General features: G+C 47.7%; 1 protein-coding gene across 1 annotated transcript in view; it reads right to left on the bottom strand.

Annotated features, from left to right (window-relative positions):
* EFNB2 (ephrin B2) overlaps window positions 1-20,088 on the bottom strand; it is a 48,944-nt gene extending 28,856 nt beyond the window's left edge. The window contains exon 1 of the mRNA XM_070380759.1: window positions 19,593-20,088. Coding sequence (XP_070236860.1) covers window positions 19,593-19,714 — 122 coding nt within the window. The 5' untranslated portion in view covers window positions 19,715-20,088. The remainder of the gene's footprint in view (window positions 1-19,592) is intronic.
* Between the last annotated feature and the right edge of the window lie 7,146 nt (window positions 20,089-27,234).

Here is a 27,234-nt window from a genome sequence, read left to right as displayed (position 1 = left end):
GATCTGGACAGTTGGTGAGAATCGCAGAATGTGTGTGGGAAGAAAACGGCGTGGATGTCCTGATAGTAACATTCCCGAATGGAAAACAACGTGTCCCATAGGTTAAAGCCCAGGCAGTGACCATAGAGTTCTGTTTTTGAAGCCAGGTCACTTATATTTGCATTTTATCACCTCAAGATTGCTCAGAAATGTTAACAAGTCAGACCACACAGAACATCTGTGCCCTGAACATTTGGTAATAGTAAGACACTTGTCTTATTGTTGACTTGGGAATTTTTTTTTTTTTTAAAGAATTATTAGGGTGGGGACAACTGGCTAATTTTAAATTACTACACTGACTCTGCCTGTTGTTTAGTCGTTAAGTCGTGTCTGACTCTTTCATGACCCCATGGACTGCAGCCTGCCAGGCTCCTCTGTTCATGGGACTTCCCAGACAGGAATACTGGACTGAGCTGCCTTTTCCTTCTCTGGGGATCTTCCTGACCTGGGAATCTTCCCTACTAAGGGATTGAACCCTCATCTCCTGCATTGGTCGGCAGATTCATTACCACCAAGCTGCCAGGGAAGCCTAGTGACCCTACCTAGTGAATATCAAGCGCAGATTTCCTTCTGTGTGATGAGATCATGTCCATTTCTATAGCCAAAGAAGCCCAGGGGAAAATCCACACGTTTGTAACCCATGCCACAGAGCTGAGGTTGTTGTTGTTCAACCACATCCAAAAAGGGAAAAAAAAAAAAAGTGGTTAGGGGTCTTCGTCAATAATATCTACTGGCTTTTGATGGAAAACAAAGAACAAAGAGACTCACACTGTCTCATGTCCTACATAGGAGAGCAGACACAGTGGGTCAGACCCCCTTCGGGGCCAGGGGCTCAGAGTCAGGGCAAGTTACCCTGCTGCCCTCCTGGGAGGGGGAGGCCCGTCTTCCCACCCATCGGGGGGCTCACGATCAGGATGGCTGCCCAGAGTGTTGGGGCTGTGGTTCTGGGTCTCTCCCTGGAGGGCTTCCGTGGGAAGGCATAGGAGTGGGGTGAGCCGAGCAGAAACGGGGAACTCCTATGGTTTTTCAGTTTTTCCCAATGAATCACTCCCAAGCAAGACAATAAGATATGGTGACTCTGAGCCAAACCCAGGGACAGTATAATGTGGAACAAATGGAAACTCTGAGTAGGGTTTCTGACGTTTCCCTGCCTGAAATTTATTGTGATGATGATTATTTTGGTCGCGCCACACAAGTTGTGGGGTCCAAGCTCCCCAACCAGGGATGGAACCTGTCCCCGCTGCTGTGGAAGCACAATCTTAACCACTGGACCGCCCGGAAAGTCCCTGATATGAAATGCTTTCCTAGTAGGATCTGTTTTTATCTTCTGATTACCTATCAACCTGAATCCAAGTTTTTAAAAGTTATTCACCAAACTAGACTCTTAACACTTCCACGGGGAATACTCTGAATCAATCTAATAACCTAAATTAGACTTTAATGTTTAATAATCTAAATTAGATCTCTAATAATCTCAATTAGATATTTCAACTCCATATTCATCACTGTGGAAACTTTTAAAATAATGCAACCATTATGTGACACAACATTTTTTTTTAAATTTATTTTATGGGAGTAGAGCTGATTAGCATGTGTTGATTTCTGCTGTGCCCTCCTTCCCAGGTGGCTCAGCGGTAAAGAATCCACCCGCAGTGCAGGGAACACAAGTTTGATCCCTGTGTTGGGAAGATTCCCCTGGAGAAGGAAATGGCAACTGACTCCAGTATTCTTGCCTGGAGAACCCCATGACAGGCTACAATCCGTGGGGTTGGGAAGAGTCAGATAGACATCTAATCAACAATTCCTGCTGTGCAGCACAGGACTCAGTGATACATACACAGTACATTCTTTTTCATATTTTTTCCATAAGGTTTGTCATAGGATATTGAATATAGTTCCCTGGTGACACAAATTTCCTTAATGCTTTAATCCACACTAGGATCCCATGCTTGTTTAAAAACCTGGCATAATGCAGTTAAAGCCGAAACTTTCCACTTAGAAGAGTTTAGGGGTCATGACAGATCTGAGTATCACACGTTACCTTCTCCAGTCTGGACCCTTCTGTCGACTAGCATCGCACGCCCAGGTTTCACAGGTACATCAGATGGGGCAATGGTTGCCTGCCTGCCTTCCGAACCAGGCCTGACGGAACAGTGAGGTCCACAGGAGCCAGGAGCTGAGATGCCCAGGGCTGGCTGGTCACGGGCCCACAGTTATTCTCCCCACCCCCTCACGGACACCCCGTTTTCCTTGCTTCTCTTTTCTCCCTTTCCCACTCCTCCATTCATGCCTCCATCATAACATACGCCCCTCAGGACAAACGTGCAAGGACTTCTCACACTTTTCTCTGAGGTTGCCAAAAATATGTAGGTTGAACCTAGAAGGACAGCCAAATCACTGTGGCCCCTTGATGCTCAAAGAGTCTGAAAATACTTGAAATAAGGAGCCCTTGCTCTCCTGAATGCAACAGCACGTCCAGGTAGATGACTGGAGAACACAGGGAACTGCCATAGTAATAAGGGCAAATTGATACACTGCTGCCAAATGCAAAAACGTCCTGCTGACCCAGAGCAGGAGAGATGGGAATGAAAGGATGCAGACAAGAACGACCAGCTTCTGGGTCCAAACAAATAACCGGGCCAGGCAAACGCCCTCCAGACAGGCATGACCACCGAGCTTCTTGTTTTAAAGTGTGTCAGCTCCGACTTGGAGTCCTCTCTGGGTACTGTGATACACACACAATTTCAGCATCTCTCTGAGTATCTAATATTTCCACGTACTTGTGGCAGGTATCGTCCGGCTGAGAACAGGAGCACGTCACTCATATAACAGGACCCATGCAAACCCTGCCGCTGTGCAAACTGGGGGAAAGGGACCAACAGGTGACACTCTTCTGCCTCTGAACAAAACGCCGAGCGAATGCAGTTTCCGTGTCTGAGTGAATAGACCTGACTTTGGCACGCGTGTCTGTCAGTCACTCGGTCGTGTCTGACTCTTCACGACCCCGTGGACTGTAGCCCACCAGGCTCCTCTGTGCATGGGATTCTCCAGGCCAAGAATACCGGAGTAGGTTGCCATGCTCTCCTCCAGGGGACTTTCCAGGAGACTGCAGGGATCCAACCCAGGTCTCCTGCAGTGCGGGTAGATTCTTCACCGCCTGAGCCACCTGGAAGCCCATGTGTATGGCTGATTTTATTTTTCCTTTCGTTTCAGAATTACATCATTAGATGCCCATGTGCACACTGCCATATTCCAAACGGAGAGCCAACAAGGACCTACTGTAGAGCACAGGGAACTCTGCTCAATGTCATGGGCCAGCCTGGGTGGGAGGGCAGTCTGGGGGAGAATGGATACATGTATTTAATATATGTATGGCTCAGTCCCTTCACTGTTCACCTAACACCATCACAACGGTGTTGTTAATTGGGGTATACCCCAACACAAAATAAAAAGATTCAAAAAATATTACGTCATTAGAGTTTATGATTATTTAAGTAAATGGCTAAGTTCAGTTGAAAATACACACACATATGCATACACAGAGCGTGTTGCTCTGCTCATTTCGCTGACCAGACAGAAAACACAGACGCCGATGGTCAAACGCAGGGCCTTTATCTGAGGCTGCTTTGAGCTACTGGATGGTGGACTTGGGGTGACTGTCAGCTTTCTGCGTTTTTTTCAGAATTCTCTGCGATAAACATCAAATGCCTTTGTAATCTGATTAGAACATTATGCGTCAAGGTCCAGTTTGAAAAACAAACTACTACATTCTGGAGCAGTCTTTCATGATTCCAGTCTCAAATAAGATTTTCAAGGCCTGTAGACTTTTACACTTTTGGGGGATGCATTTCCTGAGAACGCAACTAAATAAAATTATCGTTCTCTGAACTGCAGTCTAGTTAACGAAGCAGTTCTTGAATCTACAAAAGCTGTATGTGGTCACATACAAGTAGTTTATTCAAAAAGATGAAAACTATGGGATACAGTTTCTGCTTAATCATTCAACTGCACAGATCTGGGAGTTGGCTAACATTTCAGGCACGCTTGAGTCCCAGCTTTAGGAACAAGTTTTTATTACCCTAACAGTTGGCACACCCCAAATCATACCACAGAATAGGCTCATTCACAAGCCAGAGTATACTTAAGTACACTCTGAGTTTACCATGTTTTGGAAAACATGCATTTTCCCCAGAAAATGCTTTTATTTTTAATTAAATGTCAGAGGCTGCAGGAAGAAGAGCAGTTGGTGTGTAAACCGCTGTCTCTGAAATTCTGAATGAGGACAAGCCCGCTACTGCTCTGCTCGCCATGGCACACCTTCCTAACTCCCTCCTGAAAACGACGGACTCGGTGCTAGAGATGAGCCCAGATCCTTAACCCTGTGACCTCCCCACGCATTTGGGGCTTTGCAGGGGTGGAGCTAAAACAGCATTAACACAGCACCCCGAGATTCCTTCCAGAGATGCTCAGTGCACTTGGGAACAAAAAACCCCCCTCCCCCCAAAATGACTTAAGCTCAGGAGTTTGTGAATTTGATGGCACATTTCATAAACAGGCAGGACTTTCAGGCTTGCCTTACTTCCGTTTAATGCTAGATTGCTGCTACGGCTTAATACGATCAACTCCAAACGCCCCTAACAGAAGAGCTTGTCTTAAATGAATAAAAGCAGGGCCCAAGAAAGACTTAGGCAATACCGACGTAAGAAAGACTCGGGGAAACCGTTGTGCTGCTTTTGTGGACAGCACTTCACTGCCCCCTCTTGTACTCTAATATCAGAACAAGTGTCTGCACACTTACTCTGAAACCAGAGAGATAGTGGGGTGTCTCTATAGGGTGTCAGGCCGATACAGAATTAGGTTACCAGACCCCACCTCGGAGGAACAAGTAATTACCTTAAAACTTCAAGTAAACGCACCACTCACTGTCTTCTCAGTGGCTTGAAAGCTCTAAGAAATAAGGTAGTCACTGGAGGCTTTAGTTGGCATTTGCAGCTTTTGATTCCAATGTGCACGGTGCTGGGGCAATTGTCTGTTTTCACAGGTGTCCCTCCTTTCACACTTTTCTAGAAACAAATATCATCTGCAACATGAAACTGATTCATTCAAGGAAAAGAAAAGGTGTATAAAAGCTGGCTCTACAATTTGGACCATCACAGCAGTCTTAATCCAGGAGCTGGTGGGGGTGGGGCGGGGGTGGGGGTGCAGAGCACATCTCAAACTTCACACCAGGACAGGCAGCATCTTTTCAAGGAAAGGAAAGATGAGAAGCACTGAAATTCACACGGCGGTGAGCACAGGTGCCCGATCCAGTTCTGCAACTCTCCAAGGGGAGGCGGACTCCTCATCTACGCAGGCACTCGAAAGAACTGTAGACTGCGGTGACTGAAGCAAGGTTTTATTTAAGTCCTGATCTGCAAGGACGCAACTCCGGGCCCCCATTCTTGGCCCAACGACCTCAACCTGCATTTGGCAGTATGTGTGTGCAGGGCGGTGTATCCTTTCATTTCAACTTAATCCATTTCCCTCTGTCATTCTACAATTACCGTACAAGTCAAAATAATATCAAATTTCACAGCCTCCAAGGCTGCACAATGGGGCGAAAACTGACTCCCTTTGATGTTACTCTTGTTTGTTATCTGTGATATAAGGCTCAGAACACTGGTGGCTTAAAGTGAATTTCAGTCTCCAGTGCTCAAAGACATGATGCTCAAGCTTTAAATTTTATTTTCGGAAAATAACACAAGTAGGTATTTAATTTTTTGATCCCTACCACAATTTTCTCCATAACAAAACCCTCCAATTCACAGAAGGCTCGCCTTTAACGAGCCGAGGTTGGACTAGATACATCTTTAGTGGTTAAGTTAGAATTTAAGAGTGGGAAGGGCAGAGGTCATGGGTTCCTTTTCTCAGGTTCACAGAGGCTAGTTAATCTCCAGCATGGAATTAAAAACAAAAATCAACCACTGGGCTCAAAACACACACCAAAAATTCAAGGTCTGTCTTTATGGAAGTGACCCAAACATCTCCTTCAAAACTTTCCAAAAAAAAAATCATGATGCCATGAATTTTGTAGCTAAAGGGTTGGGGGTGGGGGGGTGAGGCAGGGAGGGCTGGAAATGCTGGGATGTGCCTGGGAAAGCGGCTGGTGGAGGGGAGGGTGAATCACCCAGGCCAACCTCTGTCGGGCTGGCCCGACCACGCGGCCCCATTATCGAAACAAGAATTTCGTAACCCTCGCAGGCGGGAGCCGGTGCAAGCAGGCTTCTTCCCAAGTGTAATTTGTTTGCGCCTGTACGGTCTTGCTCCAAAGCATGCTCTTAGCAAGAGTCTATAAAGGAAGGTGGGACTCTCTCTATTCACAGCTGAGGGCCCAGAAAGAAAACCCAGAAAACCAGCTTTCCTGCAGAAAGCCATTCGAAGGGCATTTCCAGCCAGGTCTCTGCTGTTTCAGATCGAAGTACGGACCCCCTGTGCTCAGCTACCTGAGTGGGAACACCACAGGGAGGAAAAGCAGAAGGACACTGTCCAGAAACGGGCTGGCATCTTAAGGAGATGGACCTGGGATCTCCGCGCAGCACCACCATCGAGGGCCCTTGAGCATCCCTTTCGTTTCCATAAACACACCTTTTAACTTCTAACAATTGTGCCCAATGAGAGAGACCATCCAGCCACGTTTTATGCGTGAACGAAACCTCTCCCCTTTGGTGGGGAAAACAGACTTGAAAGAAAGGACATGCCATGGGGGTGGGACGCCGGCTCTCCAGGCTGGAGTGTGACCCTAGGACTGTTCACCACTGGCCCCTGGGGCTCCCAGCCCAGTTTGCCCCCCTGTCAAGTGAGGGCTCAGTGAGTGTCTGTGTAATAGTAGAAAGAGCATTTTCAGAAGTAAGGTTTAAGAAAGAGGCAAGATTCCTGGTCTCTCTTGCCATGAGCAGAGAATCCTCTTGCCAGGCAAGCATCAGCTACCAACACAATTTAGAAGGCTGCCCGCCAGCCCTTCACAGCCACCTACGCGGTTGCCTTCTGGAGAATTCCTCCTTCCTCACTCCAGAGAGGGTCAGGGACAGGTCTGCTGTGGGCAGGTGATGCTGACCATTCTCCTGCACCTCCCCGGGCTGGGCCACAACCCAGGGAGCAGGAGCAGAAGACAGGAAGAGAAAGCAAGCAGTTCCTGAAGTCAGGTCTGCGCCATGATCATCAGAAAGGAGGAAAACCAGACTGGGTGATGGATTCCCTTGCAGATCACCCCCAAGGTGTGTACACTGGGGAGAAAAATGTGGATGGCATGCCGCCGTAACTTTGTGGACCACATATTTCCTGCTCGGTCGCCACCAGCAGCCTGGGATGAGCTGGACCGAAAAACAAACACGATGGGAGTTCACCACCCTGAGTCACCCAGGCTGCTACTGAACTCCAGGAGGGGAACTGGACCATGATGAGATAAGAGGAGGCCCTGACTCGGGCAGGAATGAGGGCTGGAGGTGTGAGAGTCCCTTATCAAGCCCCCAACCCACGCCAGGGCTGCACATGAGCAGACCCTGAGCCCTGAGGGGATGCAACGGGGTTGGGGAGGATCTGCTTGGGAGTCAAGAGCATCCCAGGCCCACTGATCCTCCCCGCCTCGCTTCCTGAAACAAACTGCTCCAAACTCGCCGAACATCAAAAGCCAGATGGGCTACACTGAATGAATCCACAGGCAGGAAGCCAGAAGCCCAGTTTGCTGTAGAAATAGGCCTGGACTTGATTTGAGTCTTCTCAGCTCTGACAAGATGGAAGCTGGCTCAGATCCCAAAATCCAAAATAAAATGGCATTTAATTGTGACTAGACTCTAAAAAAGATGTCATCCTATCTCCTTAGCTTGACACGTGTACAGCATCGTACCCCACGGAACTGTCCACGAAAACCTGACCTTGTCTTCTCCCAGCAAAGAGACGATCAAATGCTCCCATTTTTAAAAGGAAAATGTTAATAGTCAGAGGAGTAATACTCAATAAATGCATTATTAATATGATGGACTTTTGTAACTGTCTAGCTTCCATTGGGTAAAACCTTGTTATCAAAGATTTAAAGGATCCATTTAGAATCACATGTCCATCACAGGAAAGACTATAAATCAAGATGGACAGGCGAAGAGTGATACCCCAAACCTCCTTTCAACCCACCTTGTGGGTACTGCTTTGAGCACACGTAGGCTGCACTGGGTTATGTGATTTCTAACCACTCCATGCAACAGCCTGAAAAAGAGAGCTGGAGACTTTAGAGGAAGGATCCTGGAGTCAGAACACTCAGGTTCAAATACAGACTGTAGCACCTATGAGCTGCATGAGTTGAGGCAAGATGAGGAGCTAGTCTCCGCCTTGGTTTCCCCATCGCTGTCACAGGGGTCATGACAGTTCCTCCCTCAAGTGGTCATTATGAAGTCTGAATGAGTCAGTATTTGTGGGCAGTTAGAATAGTCACAGCCCCCAGCGTGTGCTGCAGGCAACTGTCATTCAATGAAACAGACTGTGCCCACCAGGTGAGGAGGCTGCTAAATAAGCAACGGCACAGCACTGAATGCCGAAAGGCCGCCCGGCTGCTTCGAGTATTCATTCAACAACCCAATGGCTTCCCGTGCCCTGCCCATTAAGGGGGCTCGCCCAGGATCCAGCCCTTCCCCAGCCCTGGTGGAGAAGCTGAGTGAATTCAGGGTTATGAATGTTACAACACAGCACCAGGGCAGGAAGCAGAGGAGAGAGCATCCAATTTGGTAACAGAAGGGAGCTAAAAAGGTGCTTCCCGTGGCAGCGAAGCATGCGAGATGAGTGGAACACAGGCGGCTAAACAGGGACTTTAAAAGGTGCAGGCACCACGTCCTAACCCTTACTAACATTTTATTTACTTGGCATCTGTATGTAGAAGGCAAACTGAACCAGACAGCCAGGCGTACAGTAGATGCTCAGTTAACTTTCAACAGGAGGAGCTGACATGTATCGGTTAGTTGTGCCACGTCCGGAGCTAGAATCTTAATCCTGAGCACAGTTCTAGCAGGCTTCTTCTTCAGTCCTGTTAGATCACTGTCCCCCACTTTAGAAATGGGACAAGTGAGAAACACAGGGGGTTTTGCTCCCAAAGCTACATAGCGAAAAAATGACTAACCTGGGAGTGGGCTCCTACAGCCAGATTCCAAGGCCCGTCCTCTTAAGCAAACTAAAATAGCCCTGGCCTGGCTCACTTTGCTAAATTGAATCACCTGACCTTTCCATTATCAGCACAGACCTTCTGAAAACCAATAGCTTCTGCTAGTTCTCCTGAGAGTAAGAGGGCTAGAATCGCTGGGTTAGCTGTCCCGCAGGGTCTATTTGTTCACTTGTGGGCATCTGTCTTCAAGCTCCACTGAGACATAGGAAATGAGGCAGATTATTAAAGACATACGGTGTAGACAGTGGCCACCCTTAGCTGAAACGTGTTTCTTTGATTTACTAACTGTGGTTCTGTTTCGGAGATCTCCAGGGATTTTGCTTAGCGATACTGTTGTCTCTCCTGACTCAGTTTCCCCTCCCGTAGGAGGAACGCCAATCCCTTTCTTCCTCTGTGCCCATGGCCACCCCGGCCACGCAGCACTGCATAGGCCTTATTTGCCTTCCCCATGGGATACCCTTACTCCCTTAGGTTTAAGTCTTTTGAGGGTAGAGACTTCTCTTTTCTGTATTCTCAGAGCCCAGCATTAACAGATCTCACTGTTCACAAATGCTCATCCAACAAATCGGTGAATTATCTACCATCAGTGATGAACCAGGCAAAAACAGAGGTCAAGAGCTGGGAGACAAGGGCCTCCGATTTCTTCAGCGATCCAGGGCTTTCTTCAGTGATCCTTATCAGCCTTTCAGAGGATGGTGATCTAATCTTGAGCCATTTTCCAAAAAAAAGTTGGAAAGAGGGCAGCCGTTCCTAAGGTGTGGCATCAGCTGAGAGCTTGTTAGAAATGTGAATTTCAAGTCCCACGCAGCCCTCAGGAATCCGGAACTCTGGGGGAGGGCGGCCAGCCTGTTTTAACAAGTTCTCCAGGTGATTCTGATGGTTCTAGAGCCACTGGGCTGGAGGGAGCACCCCAGGATCAGGTGATTTGTTAACAGGGGCAGCCAGAAACAGACCTCTGGGTTGTGACTGCTCTTTCAACTAATACTTATTGGATGTCAATGCTCGCTGGTAGAGATTGATGACATGAAAGAATTCTGCTCCCTGCCTTTTAGGGATAGGCTGGGTGGTGGGGGATTAAGACTTGCATATGAATCATGACAGTGCCATGTATCATGTTATTTCTATGCCCTGGGTATTTAACTAAAGTGCTGTGGGATTATAGGGCCAAGATTTAAAGAAACTGTGTTTGATCTACTCCATCAAGACAGAGCAGTCATTTCAGGGGAAACGGTGACCTTTAAGGACAGTCCATTTCTCATGAAGGTCCATTTTCCCATAGACAAAGTGGGGTGCAGGGCTTAGGAGAGCCTGTTTTTATCGAAAACGTACCCCAAGAACCTACTGTGCAGCACAGGGAATTCTACTTGATGCTCTGTGGTGACCTAAATGGAAAGGAAATCCAAAAAAGAGGGCTTATATGTATACATACAGTTGGTTCACTTTGCTGTGCCCAACGTTGTGAAGCCAACTATGAAGGTAGCGTGAAAGTGTCAGTCAGTCGTGTCCGACCCTTTGTGACCCCATGGACTGTAGCCCACCAGGCTCCCCTGTCCATGAGATTCTCCAGGCAAGAATACTGGAGTGGGTTGCCATTTCTTTCTCCAGGGGATCTTCCCAACCCAGGGAACAATACTCCAATAAAAATTAATTAAAAAAAATAACACAATATGCAATCATAGAGAAGGTCAATCTTATTTTTAATTATTTCCCCCATACAATTAGACATTTATTTTCTGCTGATTGGAGTTTGCAAGATTAAAATACTTACTGTTTAAAGGTCACGTATTTAACATAAGAGAAGGGCACTACACATTAGATGATATTGCTAACACTAACTATGCATATATTTGTACTGAATATAAAAGAATAGAGATGAAAATACCCTGTTTATTGCAAAAAAAAAAGTACCCCAAATACAGTTCTGGTAAGCTAATAGTGGCTCATCGGTAAAGAATTTGCCTGCCAATGCAGGAGACACGGGTTCAATCCCTGTGTTGGGAAGATCCCCTGGAGCAAGATAATGGCAACCCACTCCAGTGTTCTTGCCTGGGAAATCCCATGGACAGAGGAGCCTGGTAGGCTTCAGTTCATGGGGTCAAAAAAGAGTTGGTCACGACTGAGTGACGAAACAACAGCAACAGATCTAAGTGAAAACTGACCTCTTCTAACTTCTGCAGTAGAGGCACTCTGAGCTGCCTTGACTAGAAGCAGCCTGGCCCCACTCACTCATCAGACAGTTCCTACTTGGGACAAAAGTTTCGAGCCAGTGAGCCAGTTTAACAGGTAGAAAAAGCAAGGACTGAGATCCAGAAGTGCTTCCTCAGGTGAGAGCACCACGCTGGCCCTCAGGTTCATCAGCTGGTACGGGAGATGCTCCAGAGATGCTGAAAGGGCCGTTTCAAACATTAGCTCCGCAGCTCAGAGCTACTGAGGTGCGCAGGGTTGGGTGGGTAGCACCCGTCACCACTCTGGTGGAACGCAGGAGTACTCAGTATGCGAAAAGCAAAGAGTTCTGTCTCAGAAGCAAGCGAGACTTAACTAGCATCCGTGAATACCCATGGGCTCCCCAGGTGGTGCCCGTAGTAAGGAACCTACCTACCAATGCAGGAGACACGGGTTCGATTCCTGGGTCAGGAAGATCCCCCAGAGGAGGCCATGGCAACCCACTCTAGGATTCCTGCCTGGAGAATCCCATGGACAGAGGAACCTGGCGGGCTACAGTCCAGGGGGTCGCAAAGAGTCAGACACGAATGAAGCGATTTAGCATGCATGCACATTAATACTTGTAGAAGGATCCAAGGACTGGAATTAAAACTGGGTGCCACCAAATGTAAACTGAGAAGAAAAATCTGGATGGTTTTCGAGTTTCATACAGAAAATACCAAGAAGATGAAGTTTTCAGAGCATGTTTCATTCACAGTCTTCTGAATGCCTGCCCAGTACCAAGCAGTTAGAACATTCACCTACCTGTGCTCTCGAGAATGGAAAGAGCGAACTATTAACACTTCACTACTGCCAATTTTGTCTTCATATTTTGTTGGGGGAATTACGAAGGGCAGAAACAACCTGTTTGCCTTTCATGGCGCTTTCTCCTACTACGGTGTTTTCTTTGAAACCAGCACAGCTGCACTCACCAGCCACAAAACGCCCTGGACTAGAATTACATATTTGATATTTATACATGAAAAGGGGAATAAAGACCCTCTGCCACTTCTCCACGGGAGCCACAGAAATTGGCGCACCTGGCATCCAGCGCGCGTGCAGAACAGTTCATAAGGGATCACCTTCTCTTTCCACGGGGCCACCGGATCCAAACATCCTGATCCCTAACGCTCCTGCAAGGGGTTCTCAGAGGTAGGACGCGAAGCTGTGGGTTGGAGGCTGGCTCGTAAACAAGTGGCAGGACTTGCCTGCATCGTTTCTTTAATCGCTTTAACCCTGCTCCTCGTAGAGAGCTGGGGGCCAGGGCAATTCAGCGGCTTCTTCTGTCACTTGCCTGCCATAAATATGCACCAGCCTGCGACTGAAAGGCTGAAGGAGGCCGCAAGCTTGCTGGACATTTATCATGCTCTGTTCCCGCTAACAAGCAAATACTTTCGCTGAATGGACCATTAGGGCTCATTGTCAGATGCAGAATGCAAGGTGCTGGGATGTGACCAGCTTGTAAATGAGGGGGTGCCCCTTCTCTTAGATGAACCTGGGCAAACGCACTGGGTCTTTTGACATGATTTCTGAATTGCACTGGAGAGGAAGGCAGAGTAGCAGGCCCTGAGGAGGGCAGGTCTCTGGGCCCTCTCTCACATGTGTGGAAGTGGTGAAAGCTGCACCGCAGCGGCCAGAGAAGCAGGCAACACGTGTCAGAAAGCTGTCGCCCCGCACCGGCGAGTTGGCTCTCTGAGAATTAGGAACAAAACCCACGAGGTGGGTCTAAAGCAGAATAATTTCGATTTAGTGAGGATCTTCAGACACGGGACGCGTTCATCTAGAAAGTCACCACGCTGTTTTTCCGAGGATGGCCACCAAATGCCCTCTACCCACTCCAGCAAGTCAATCACCCTGGGGGGTTTGTAGCTTTCGGTATTCTCAGCCTCTTAAAGAGTTCAGACTTTCCTAAAAAAATGCTGAGACTTTTCTAAGACGCCAAATAGGAGGCAGAAAAAGCAAAAATCTCCTTTCTGGCCTGACCTAACTTGCCGATGCCACTCTGCCTGGAACCCAATCACAGCTTCAAAGGCCGACTTTGGTTAATGACTAAAATGCAAAATGTGCACCTCCAAGACAAAAGCCCGGCCTATGGACAGAGCTGTTCAGGGCACAGGCAGCAAGAGCCTCTTCTGTTTTTAAGTCTCAAGCTGGCAGCAATCACACTTTTCCAGCCTTACCGTTTCCCCAGTGGGGGCCTGTCCCATTCAACTCAACTCAGGGTTAGGAGTGAAAGTCTCCACCAGGAGGGGCATTTTGGATTACTACCTATCCGAGTGAAGACGCAATTCCCCCTGTGATTTTGCTTAATTACACATTTTTTTTTCCCCTGGGGGTGGGAAACAAAACTCAGAGAGGAGCTCCCTGGCAGAGGCGGGGGATGGGGGGTGATATATAAATGTTTAGCTCAGCTTTTCCCTGGGCTGGGGCTGAAAGATGGCTGAAATCAAAAGGTCTGTGTTTTCTTTTCAGGTCCCTGCGGCCCTTCCTAGCCCCTCTGGGCTCTGTTCATCCCCAGCAGGTCCCTGCCTGGAGCCCAAAGAGATGAAGGCAGGTACCGCCAAGGGCGGCTAATCCTACATTACTGCGGCCCCTGTTAGGCCAGGAGTTAAAAAGGAAAAGCTTGCAGGCCTGAACTCACTGCAGTGAGCCGAGGTTTTAATCAGCCGCAACCTCAACCTCTGGAAAAGGCAGTCAATGGGAACCTACCTTGGCCATATTATCCGCCACCAATGAGCAAGAACTGAGCCATCTTTTCTTCCCGGCTTCAACCATCCCAGGCCACAAGGGGGGCTTTCATACCTTCTAATCCGAGTTTCCAAGTCTGTATGGCTCCCACATAATAGCCAACAGCCTGAAGCAAGGGCCTTCCTTTCTACACTCTTTTCAGAGACGTGTCATTCCCCACATCCAGCTAATCTATATGTTGCCATGGCTTCACCCTTTATCTGCCTTTACATCTTATGAACTGCATGGATTTACCACATTATTTTTATCTGAAAGACAGAAAATGGTGGTTTTATTGCCATACAATCAGATTACCGCTGCTAGCTTCTCTATGCCTTTTTACCATACTTCAATCAAAAGGGATCCGTGTCTTTTTACTCTGCCCTTGATTTACATTACATCTGTAAAGACCCAGTCTGGGTTGTAATCCCCTTATTAACTATGACCAGGGTTGATTTGCCTAAAAATAAAAGCAAATTGTGTCAGACCCTTTCACTTTGTTTTTGATTCGGAACTACAAAATGGATTACTAAAGAAATCTTCAGAGTTCACACGGCTCGTATAGTACTGAATTTAAAATGAGAATTAAACAAGTCAAACAGGAGAGCCACGTCCACGGTCTACATTTTCCATCATGGGAGAAGGGCTGAATTGCCTATGTCTTTGTGTTCTTTGGCTTTAGAGAGACAATGAAGCCACAGGAGTTTTTCCAAGCTGTTCGGAACTCTGTCCCTTCCCTACCCTACCCTTCCCTCTTGCCTTTTCTTCTCCTCCTCTCTCCCAGCCCCATTCTAATTCCTCCCCTTAAAAAAAAAAAAGGAGTGGGGGGAGCTCTTTCCTGAAAGATCTAATTCCGGACTAGCAGCTTCTAGTCTGTATATGTTAATGAAAATATTTTAAGCAATTGAACACTCCCCATTTAAGGCTCTACTTTACTGCACCAAGACCGAGCTCCTAAGTAAATCTATGCAGATATATGAAAAGTGACCTGAAAAACAGGTTTTTATGGTAGCAGCCAGAGGCTAGGCAGCCCTCAGTACCGTCTGGATGATTATTTTCCTTAGAAGAGCCCTCCTTTTCGTCTTATTTGCAGCGGGAGAGTTCAAGAATAAAGTTTTCATGGAATGCTCAAGAAATAGCCTGCTTGTTCTTTTTCCTTTCTTTTCTGATGAGGGTCTCAAGTCTGTATTTCCTTCCCCCTGCCACTCCCATCCCTGTGACACGTCACTGCAGTCACGCTGGGATCTCGAATCACTTCCCATTAGGTGCTCTCGCTGGAGACGTAGGCGGCTGGTGGGGGCGGGGGGGGGTCACTCTCAGCCACCCCCGGTACTACCTGAATTATTTCAGTGCCAGGTAGCAAAGTCCCTCTGCAGGTAATCATCATGCTGACCCACCAACCAGAGGATTCCTCTCGGTGTATTTCCAGATAAAAGGTTTTACGATAAGGATTCTGAATATACCGCTGACTCTTCAGCTGACTCCGTCTGGAGGAAATCAAGCCCATCAGCAAGCAGTTCTCAGCTGGTACGGGGCTTGATGGCTCATTTACCTGTCCCCCTGCTTCAGCCCGGCACGTTTCGGGACGTGGGAGTCATTTGCATGTCTTTGCCTCCTAGGACAAGTGTCAAGAGCTACCCTTTTTGAAAGATTTTGAACGAAGTGCTTAAGGAATCATCTTAACCTCCAGCTCCCATTTCTGAAGCTCGAGGCTGTAATTGCTGAGGTTAAAAAGTGCAGTCCCTGGACACACAATTCCCAAATCAATTCTCTCCTGGTCTGAAAAGAAGGCTCCCAAGCCTGCGGTGAGATCCCGAGGCCGCCCCGGCTTTGTGCTCGCCCTGGCTCGGTCGTCCTGTGCAACAGCGACAGTCCATTACCTACAGTTTATCATCCTGACAAAATGTGAGGGCTGTGGATGTGAAAGCACGAACAATTCCACCCCTGGTGCTTTGTGCTTTTTTTTCCCCCTCTCTATATTAAAACCGACAAGATTAACCCAAATGCAAACTGGGGAGCATAGTTCAAGGGGCTATTGAATCCTTGCTGAATGTGCATTTGTTTACCTACAAAAATAAGAATTTCAGACACAATGGAAGGCCGGCCGGCTTATATATGGTATTGAATGGACTGTTTAAACAGCACTATCCATTGTAGTTTATTTTATCAATCTCTGACAGGTCTGTATTTATTCAGAGCCTGACTGTGGCGGAGCCTAAGTATTATAGGTTATCTGGACATTATCCAGCCATTCTTTTGTATCAAGTCAATCAATATCAGGAATTCACCATTATGTAGGGGAAAAATGACCTGAGAAAAGCAAAACGCTTGGTTAACTAGTATATGGGGCATATACTAGGGAACAGCACTCCTAGACAGAAGAAATGAACGCTCCAAATTCAACAAAGCTAGTGTAATTCATTCCAGAATTCCATACCAATACAGACTTGCTCACTCTAAAGTGAAGTTAATAATAAATATATATACGTGTGTGTATTTTAAAGCGTAAACCTTTTTTATTTTTGGCAAAAACATCATGCTTGGAAAAAATTATTCTACTGAAACGTTAATTAGCAATGAAAGCCAGGCTCTGCTTTTCTCTCCAGAGTTAAAAAAAAAAAAAAATAGCTACACAACCGAAATGGCCACAGTTGACACAACTCTTCCTTGAACCTGTGGACGCAGGGGCTAACTTTTTAGTCAGTAAAACTTCTTCAAAACTGTCCGGGGGAGGGGGGGGGTGGGTGCGGCGGGAGAAGCGGACAGTGTGATTGAAGTAGTTATGGAGACGGTGAATTTACAAAGGATTTTCTGGACTGTGTCTCCAAACAGCTGCTGTGTGCTCCCTCTGTCCACCACCTGCTAAAAAAGCTGACCTCCGAGTGAAACAAACCTAATTACTGATGGCCTCTTCATTACAAGTGAATTGTTCTACACTTGGACAAACCGATGGGCGACTTCAATGCAGTTGATTACTCTCCTGCCACGTTTCCTGACTCCCCCCCTGGAAATAAATATGCACCCTCCCCTAACAAACAGAGCAACTCCTTGGCACCCCCTTTTTTTTTTAATTCATTCTCAAACTTAGAAAAGGCTCTTTTATAGCATTCCCCCAGGAAGAAATCTTTCTGATCTCTCAAGCTAGCATTCAGCTGCATAACTGAGTTAAGTAGACTTTCGCCAGGGAACAAACGATCCTCTCCTCTAGGCCAGCCATTATCGTGAGGATTATAGAAGAAATTCTCCTCTTGGGGGCCAGAGACAGCTCACCAACAGCAACACTGTCGGTGCAGGGAGGCAGGCTTCTCCACAACCAGGCCTCCAGGAGGGCTCTAAATCCGAGCCCAGCTCAGAAGAGCAGCCTGATCCTCATATCAGGCTAGTGAGTATCAGTCACCAGTTCCCCCAGCATCTTAGAGGAAGAAGATATTCAGGAGGAAACCGTAGGCTGAAATAATTACTGCACTACCTTTATTGTTTCCAAGTAGCTATTTGCAAATCCCACAAACCAGTAGTTAATAATGCAAAAAGGTGACTTCTACTGAGCTGAAACCTGAAGGGGTTAATGGGAATTTCTTTAAAGACAGGGATGTAAAAATTAAATCTTATTGGGAGGAGGAGGAGAGTGGAAACCCAAACCCAAAAACCAGCCCCCCAAAGCCAGTCGGTGAGTGAAAGTGCAAGGCAGGCCCAGGGAGGAGGCGAGGGCCAGCTCGGCGACAGCGCAGGGAAGAGTGACCCCTGTAGGCAGGAAGCGAGCGCCGGCCGCCCTGGGCCGGCTCCACGGGGCCCGCTGCCCTGGCCCGGCTCCCGTCTCCCAGGGTCCCGGGTGCCCGGGCCCAGGCTCCCAGCCCCGCGTTCTCCCGCACCACCCGGCGCCTCACGCTGCGGGAGCGGAGGCCAGCTCTCACTGCCAGCACTTTCTCAGCAAATACAGTATCTTACACCAAGGTGAGGAAAGAGAAACACAAGTCCATAAAGATCAGGCTACAGGGAAAGAAACCGCACTGAGTAACTTTTATTATACACGGGAGCAGTCTTGGGATAAAGCCATCCGGCCTCGTGCAAGAATCTCGGTTTCATCCGCTTTATAGCCGTGAGGTTTTTTCGCTCTTTACCAGGGAATTCTTGGTTAGCATGTTGGTGAATCTGTAATTCACCACTTTTAAAAGCGTGGATATAATTCTCTGATTGAGACGTGATCTTCCAATCAACCCCATCCCCACCCCCATCGCTTTATTCCTAAATCCACGGCCAACTCAGCTCAACTTCGTATTAGGTCATTGATTTCCCTTCTGATCTCAAATGCTGACTCTGGGAACGACCAGTGTCTTCAGACTTTCCCCCCAAGTTTCCCAAGGTCAAAAAATCCTATGGTTCTGTAAAATAATTTTGGCTAGGATTTGAAACGTCTCCCGAGAGTGAGGTAATAATGCAATACTGAGTGCACAGCTGACTAATTACCAGTCACGGCCATATACGTATATATATTATATATGTATATTTCGAGATGGATCGCCTTTTCTAAATGCTAAACGTAATCGGGCTGCTCACACTGAAACTTAATCTCCGCCAGGCCTGGCTTCTTCGGGCTGCACCTTTCAATAAAGCAAATCGGACCCAAGGCTCCCATTCCCGGCCAGGCTCCCCAAGCGCGAAGGCTTCAGGAGCTGTGTGGCGACTGGGCAGGGCCTTAATGAAGCTTTTGCGCAAAGCATCCTTAAAATCAAGTTAGCTTTCGGGACCACAGAGTCCGGCCCGTGGGTTTAGAAACGAAGGGAGAGGCCGACCTGCAGACGGTTCCCCGGGAGCAGCCGAAGGCCGGTTTCCCGGGAGGGGAGGGAAGGGCTCGCCGCCCGAGTTCTGGGCGAGCGAGCTCCCCGCGCACCCTCGGGCAGGCGGCGCGGCGCCCAGGCGCTCGAGCTCCGGGCGGCCCAGGGACCCCCGGCTCCCTTCTCCCGGGAGCGCTCCGCTGCCCCCCGGCCTGCTTGCCCCGCCCGCCCAGCCGGCCCGGCCCGCGCCCCGCCGCTCCTCTGGAGCCCGGCATCCTCGCGTCTCCGGAGCCCACCAGCTTCGGCGCGCCAGCCGGCCCTGTTTGTGGCCCCGTTCTCCGCCCTGGAGAAGTCAGGGTCAGGGATCGCCATCGGACACCTCTCCGGACGTGACACCCAAGTCAACAAGGGGCTTTTTTTGCGCCCGGGAGCCTGTTCACAGGGCGAAGAGGACGAGGAGGGCGCCCCTCAGGGCCGGCGCTCCGGCTGCAAGGCCGAGCCGAGTCACCACAAAGCGAAAGGCGGCGGGGGTGGGGGACGAGGGGGCGCGAGGGATCGAGCATCCAGAAACAGACTCCGAGGCTCGGCGGCCCGACCCATCCTCCCTTCGGGGCTGCGCGGAGCGGCGGACCCCGGGGCGGCGAACGAGGGGCATCGTGGACGCTACTTACTTGGAGTTCGAGGAATTCCAATAGATGGGTTCTAAAACTATCGATCTGGAAATCGCAGTTCTGCATAAAACCATCAAAACTCCCCAGCAGTACTTCCACAAGGAGTTCCTCCTCGCGGCCATGGCCAAGCCGCTCCCAGCTCCGCGCGCTCCTGGCGCCGGAGGAACGAAGTGCGGGCCGGGAACCCCAGTCCTCCGGGCAGACACGGGGGAGACCGCAGGCAGCTCCGGGGCGCGCCGATCAGCAGCTCCAGCGGTCGCCGAGGCACGGGGGCGCTCTCCGCGGGGGCCCTCAGAGCGCGGGGCGGGAGCGCACGCGCGGGGCGCGGCGGCGCGGCGGGCTCGGGGCTCCGGGGCGCCGCGCCGGACGCAGCTCGGACAGCCGGCTCCCGTGCGGCTCCAGGGTGCCGGGCGCCGGGAAGCGGGGAGGGCGCGCGGCCGGGACACAAAGGCGGAGAGACGACGCGGCGGCGGGCGCGGCGCCCCGAGCGGGGCCGCCTCGCACTATAGATCCAGGGGGCCAGGCAGCGGCCCGAGCGCGCGGGCGCCGCTTCGGCGCCGTTCCATGTCCCGGAGCGCGCGCGGGGCGCGAGCGGCGAGGGGCGCCTCCGGGCGCACGGGGAGCCTCCACAGTCCTCGCGGATCCCAGCCCGCGGGGCAGGCAGGAGCGGGGGGCTCGGTCCTCACCGCGAGCGCCAAAACGCGCGCGCGGGGCTGCGGGGTGAGGGGAGCCCTTTGTGCGCGGGGAGGGCGCCGGGACCAGCTCCGCGCGCGGCTCCTCGCTTCGGCCGGCGCCGCCGTCCCCGCCGAGCAGAGTCCGCTCGGCCGGCGCGCTGTCAGAGCGCTATAAACGCGGAGCCCCGCCCCGTGGCGCACCGCCCATTGGCCCGCCGCGCGGCTCTCGCCAGCCAGTTGGGCGGCCGGCTTGCCCGTCAGCCTCCACCCCGCCCCCCACCCGACAGTGGGCGGTGCCAGCTGACAGGTGAGCCCCGCCCCCGCCCCCGGGCGGGCGGTACGAGCTCAGCAGCGCCGGGGAGCCGGGGCCAAGGGGGACTGGCCCGCGCGCGAGCCCCTGGCGTCCCCGGAGCGACGGCGTGGAGACGCTAGGCCCCAGGGGGCGAGCAGGAGCGCGGGCAGCGTGGGCCACCTGTCCCCGCGCCCGGCAGCGCCCAGCAGCCGCGATCTCAAAGCCCAGCAAGCACCCTGAAGTTCGGCAGAGACACCACGGCGAGGGCGCCCCTTTTCCCTGCGGAGGGGAAGGCGGTGGGTTTCCCGAGGGTCTTCCTCCTTAAGAGGCGGAGAACTTTCCCCCCCAAAATCTGCGTAGAGGGGCTCGCGGCCCCTCGCGCAGCCCCTAGCCATCCCCTCTCCAGGGCTTGGCAGTGACGCTTCGCACACCTGATTTCTGCGCCAAATGCTGGCCGAGGCGCCCGATCCCAGTGCACGGGGGCCGGGAGAGGCAGAGCACGTCTGCCGGGGATCCGGCGGGGTGGCCGAGCCCCGAGGCCCTGGCCCCACGAAGGCAGCGCTTCTCCCCGCGCGCACCGCCGGACAGTCTCCTTGATCGGGACACGCTCACACCTCCCCAAGGTGACCGCGAATCTCGGGGGTGACGGGGACAGAGAAGCGGAGGGGAGGCGGGCATTCTTTTCTCCGAGTCCCTTTGGAGCGCGGGCCCCCGGAGCGCCGCGCCGCGCCGCCGCTTCCGCGAACCCACAGCGCCCACTAGCGGCCGGTCTGCGCGCTCCGCGGCCACAGCGGAACCCTCCGGCGGCCGTTACTCCGCGCGCGCGTCCCGCCGCGCAGAGGGGCCGCGGGCGAGATCGGCGGAGTGAGGAACCGCGGCGGGAACGAGGCGCTGTGCACGATTGCAACGATTCGGTTTGAAAAATTTATGTTGCATACCTACCTACAGCATGCTTTAAAAAATTCCTTTCTACACCAGGTTTCCCTTAATGTTTTAAACGCAAAGAACCGGTCACTACTATTGCTACGAATTCTTAATTTTTAAGACGGATTATCCACTAAATTTAAAACAGAATTATTTATATGGTAAAAAAAAAAAAAATCTTGTTTAGATAGTTTGAGTTTCCCTTTCCCTCTTCTTTGTAATAACTTTGGAAGGGTTTTATAGTGCATTCAGTATTCGGTTTTTGGACATTAAGAATGTACATTTCAACTGGGAATGTTAAAACTTCTGTGAAGGCTACTTTTTGAGGCTGAAAATACCAAGGCAGGCGAGGTACCCAATACATTCATATTATTCCAAACAACTCTTTACAAGAAGAAAACAACTATATTCTCTGCATTTGCTAGTTTTCAATGAAAGACTCCAACTTGCTAAAGTATTTTAAAGTCTCAAAGACAGCAAACCGATTGGAAGTCACCTGACTCCCAGAGGACTGAAAAACTGGGAGCGAACAGGAAGTATATTTCACGTTTTTTTTAATAAGCTTACATTTAAGGGATTCATTTGAAACTTAATATAAAGCTAGCTTATAACCCTTTAAAAGTACTAAAACCGAGTGTCTCAGTAGCTGTTTCACATTTAGCAGACTTACGTTGTAAAATTTAAGTTGTGACCTCTTAGTGCCTACATCCTCTCTCCAAGTAAACCAGAGGAAATAAAGGAAATTTGCATTGTCTGAAAATAACCCTGGCTTCCATTTTTAGTCAATCAGATATTCTCACATCCAGAGCATTTTACCTTGGGGAAAATGTAAATATACATGTTTAAATGGCTTCCTTTTAAAAAAAAAGAATAAAGTGTGTTCTTGACCAAAAAATAAAATTACACCAAACGATTCCTATTATGTAACTTTAGTGTGAATCTCACTTTCAGTAAAAGTAACTGTAGGAAACTATGTGAAAACCACCAGCAGTAGCACCACCACCGCTCTTTAATGACAATAACTAAAAGCATCACCCCAAGTCACTTGTATCTATTGTACGTATATCTCCAAGGAAAAACAACCAGTCCCATCTGCCTGTGTGGGTCAGGTTAATAGCTCTTTGTATTTGGACTTCATTGTATTTGGACTTTGTATTTTACAACTGGGAGAAACGTGGTTATTTTTGAAAACCTGTAATTCTACCGGCACGTATTTAACCCTACATCTAAAAATGAGATTTTATTTCAGCAAAAATTACTTCAACTACCTCCAGTGTTAAGGAAGAAATTTTTAAAACTCTAATCAAACTTTGAGGGATTTCAGACATAACCAAATATAAAAGTTGATGGATATAAATTTGAATAAACATAGAATGAAGTGGTCAATATAAAAGTTCGATAGTGGTAGTTTTAAAAATAAGAGGGCAATGAATTTTGTCCAAGTAAACGTGCCTTACTAGTCATGTTCCTACCCCTTTGGGGTTCATACTCAAGCTTTAGTCTTTGGAACTTACTTTTCTTACATACTCCTTGTACAGTATTCCAAGACTTACTTTGAAAGACACCTTTAACTTTCAAAAAACTAAAGAAATGTCTAAGTTTAACATTACAGAAAAATTGCTGACGTTTGATTCTTGTGGATTCAATGTTGTCAAAGCCGTGAATTTTCTAACATGGCTGGAAGCCTCTACTGCACTACATACAGTTCATGTCCTACAAGGTACTTAAGTTGTAAGAGCTCTTCCCCCGAGTGACACTTTGCTTGGTCTTCCAGGTTAAGACCTTTCAAAACAGAACTCTTTCTTAGATCACCTTTGCCACACATTCCTGCCCCATCAGCTTATAAAATTCGTATTATTACACATTGCAGCATGCTAAGTTAGTGTCTATTAGTTTGGTAGGAAAAAAGTATTAGTCATTACATAGGGTTCTTGGTCAAGAGAGTAATTTTTCCCCTTTGGCAAGTTTCATGACAACTCATACCTTATAGACCCTAATATACTCTTTAAGGAACCAAATACCATTCCTTTCTACTACAGATGGCTTCCAAGGTGACTTTCCAGTGGTAAAGAACCCACCTGCCAAAGCAGGATATACAAGAGAAATGAGCGTGATTGCTGGGTCAGGAAGATCCCCTGGAGAAGTAAATGGCAGCCCACGGCAGTACTCTTGCCTGGGAAATCCCATGGACAGAGGAGCCTGGCAGGCTGCAGTCCATGGGGTCACCAAGAGTTGGACACAACTGGGCAAACACATAGTAATCTAATAAATCTCCAGCTCAAATGATCACTGCTCTTATATTAATGCAGAAGCACTGTATGTGGAAAGAATGTAGGTATGGCTCCAACTAGCTGGGGAACCTGGCACAAGACTTCACGTTAGATCCAACCAGTCAACCCTGGAGGAAATCAATCCTCAATATTCACTGGAAGGACTGATGCTGAAGCTTCAGTACTTTGGCCACCTGATCCAAAGAGCTGGTAGACTCTGATGCTGAGACACTAAAGGCAAAAGAAGGGGGCAACAGAGGATGAGATGGTTAGATGGCATCACCGACTCAATGAACATGAATTTGAGCAAACTCCGGGAGACAGTGAAGGACGTTAAGTGCCTCGTAGGTTATGGTTCGTGGGGTTGGAAAGAGTTGGACACGCCTTAGTGACTGAACATGCTGAGATTCCCACTTTGTGCACTGTTAAGATACAGACATCCTGTGTAATAAATTCTGCTCTCAACATGTAAGGGGTATTACTAACCAGCAGTCTCCATCAAACCATTTTTGCTCCTTTATCCCATTTTGCAGTAAGAAATTTCATAGTACCTAGAACCAACTGGAATTATATATTCCTTTAATTCATGTTGTCATTAATTTAATCCATTGTGAAAGCCTGGAAAATGAGGAAGGCAACAATCATTACCCAAATGTATACAAAGAACCCATTTTATTCTAACCCTAATAAACCAGGCTTAGCGATGAGCAGTTACAGCACTCTTACAAGGTTACTGACGCTACTGAACACACACACACATAAACCTTCGCTTGAGTGGTAGTGAAAACTACCTGAACACTGATTTTACTTTTACTCTGAAACTGCTCCTTTACACCCAGAGCCATTTGGGTGTACTGGCTTCAGACGTGGCAAGATTAAAAAAAAAGTGAACCTGTCCCAGCATCCCCTGGTCAACCACCAGAGGCTCAGGAAAGGGACAATCTTGTGAAACAACGTCCCATCAAGTCCAATCACACACACACCAACCTTTAAGTCCTGCTGGGTTGTCTGTATCCCTTTCTTTCCATTGCTTCCTAGCTGCAAGTCATTCATTCTAGTAATTATAGATACACAGTAAATGTGCAATGTGACTTGACCATCTGAAGACCAATTATGGCTATCTGCTACAAAACATACAGTGCAAAACATTCAGTATAAAACAAATTACTGCTCCACTGGCAACTCTGTGACACTGGACCACAGACTGTTTAAAAAAGAGAAAACAGCACTTAAAACACAAGGGTCAACAAGAAAATGTATCAAGGACAAAGGTGATGGTGAAGAATGAACACCTCCGCAAGTGGCAATTCAGCCAATCCGAGCGGGCCTACTGCTTGGCCTTCACACGCCTCCCAGAGCCTGTACCTTCACTGGTTCTGGTCCTTTCGCTAGTCAGTCATACTTTGGTACCTGAGGGTTCACAAGCCTCCTGGATGGAGCCTCAAAAATTGATACCCTGTTTTAGAATTTCTCATGGCCAACAGACAAAACAGACGGATGGCTCTGGGTGTAAAGGAGCAGAAAACTGGGGCAATCGATGACAGAAGCTCTGGTTTTATTAACATCTTTGGAGAAACTTTAGTTGAGAACTCTGATATAAAACAAAGCCTTGGAAACAATACATACACCTCAACTGGCCAGGATTCTATGCTTATTTTACCTCAGAAAATTTAAATAGTACGAATTTTCTTTTGCAAATTTTTTTTTTTTGGTACACTAAATTATTTGCAAATTCTTAAAGTACTGGTGGTTACACAGAAAAGCTATGGACAATACTAGTAAAACTGACTCAGAAATTAACTGAGGACAGGGAGAGCCTAATTTGCTGTCTTCACAAGAGAAACTGAAGTAGTGTATATTTAACTACAAACCCCTTCCCCTCTTTGCAAGCATTAAAGAGTCCTCACACATAGCTAATTTAAAGGTTTAGTTTATACAACTGATTTCATTCTGCAAACTCCACAATATAAATGGCAATAACTACATATTTTAAATACTGTAATAAAAATAAACAAAGTCATTAGTTCTGTAATGCAGTAAGAACTTATAACTTTAAAAAACAAATTGTGAAGAAAAGCATACTTAATAAATTAAGGAACATCTGAACTGCTAATAGTTTGGGAAAGAATTTGAACTTTTATAATATGTATACAAAAGCAGTAGAAATGAAGAAAACAAATGACTACATACTGCTGTTGCACAGAGAAGATTGGGTGTACTTTATTAACAATTCCATCCTCTTTCCTGCAGCCTGGAGCAGGAACAATTTCATTATTGGACAGGAGTCTCCAACAGCAAAGGGGTACTGCAATACGTTACTGAGCAACTCACTGTGATTTCACACCGTATGAGGCAGGAGAAATCTTTTAAAAATTAAAAAAGGCACGCATAGCTGATTTCATATATTCTAGAGTCCAGGCTACTCTCTTAGATACAATGTTTAGAACACTTGTATAGCAAAACAATTTTTAAATAAACATTTCCAAAAACTTGAATACACAACTTAGGAACAATGGATCTGCACCCCCCCCCCAAAAAAAGTTACATTTAAAAAAAAGTGTTAAGAATCATAAAATAATTAGAGCTAACCTAGAGATTAAAAAAAGGATTCATAAGCAACCTAAATTCTTTAGGTAAATAAAGTGAATGTTTTATTAGAATAGAAGGTACCATGTTTACTAAAAGTCAGTTCTCACTACAGTTCATGCCTATTTAAAATTCTATCTTTAAAGATACTTAAACCTAGTTTATTGTTCCTTACCACAATTAGACTCATGAAGAGCTCAAACTAAAGCATGCACACACAAAAATAATCTAGCATTTAGTCATCTCATTAACTTATGTTTTCACTTTTTAAAAGACTGGTCAAACTGTCTCAAAAATATTGGAAGGTTTCTCTACTTTGATGACATATCTATGCATCTCAGGCAGCTTTTTTATATCCATCTCCTTTTCTTGAATAAATGTTTTAATGCCAGTTGACTTAAACCTATGTAAAGATAAATGAGGCAGATTCTAGTGTATAAAAGTCATTTATAAGATACCACATGCAAAAACAAAAGAAAAACTTTTAAGTTGAAATGTGTTTTCCCCAAAAGAAACGTGCAGGTACCCTCCCCTGAGGGTGATCTGACCACCTTAGCCTTTTGTAAAAGAACAGAGCTAAGTTCTTTCTGATGGCCCACTGTGAAAATAATTTAAGATACTGTAAATTTTTAGAAGCATTTTTCTAGTCTTTATTAAGTATAATTTGTGGTGATAATACTTATTATCCTAAAATAGAGGTGTAGAATCGAGAATTTACATCTTTTTCTGGGTGCTTAATCTTTCTTAAAGGTAATATTGCTGCCATAATTTGTGTCAGCATAAATCATGTATTTGTAAAAATAGCCATTAAATACTAATTCTCAAGTATATTTAAAGTACATATAAATCCTATGTTCAAAGTATAAGCTAGAAGAAATATATAGCATAGTCCTAGG

Source organism: Bos mutus, chromosome 12 (assembly GCF_027580195.1).
Source record: "Bos mutus isolate GX-2022 chromosome 12, NWIPB_WYAK_1.1, whole genome shotgun sequence".
In the NCBI taxonomy this organism is placed as follows: Eukaryota; Metazoa; Chordata; class Mammalia; order Artiodactyla; family Bovidae; genus Bos; species Bos mutus.
This window is presented reverse-complemented; position numbering and strand designations above follow the sequence as displayed.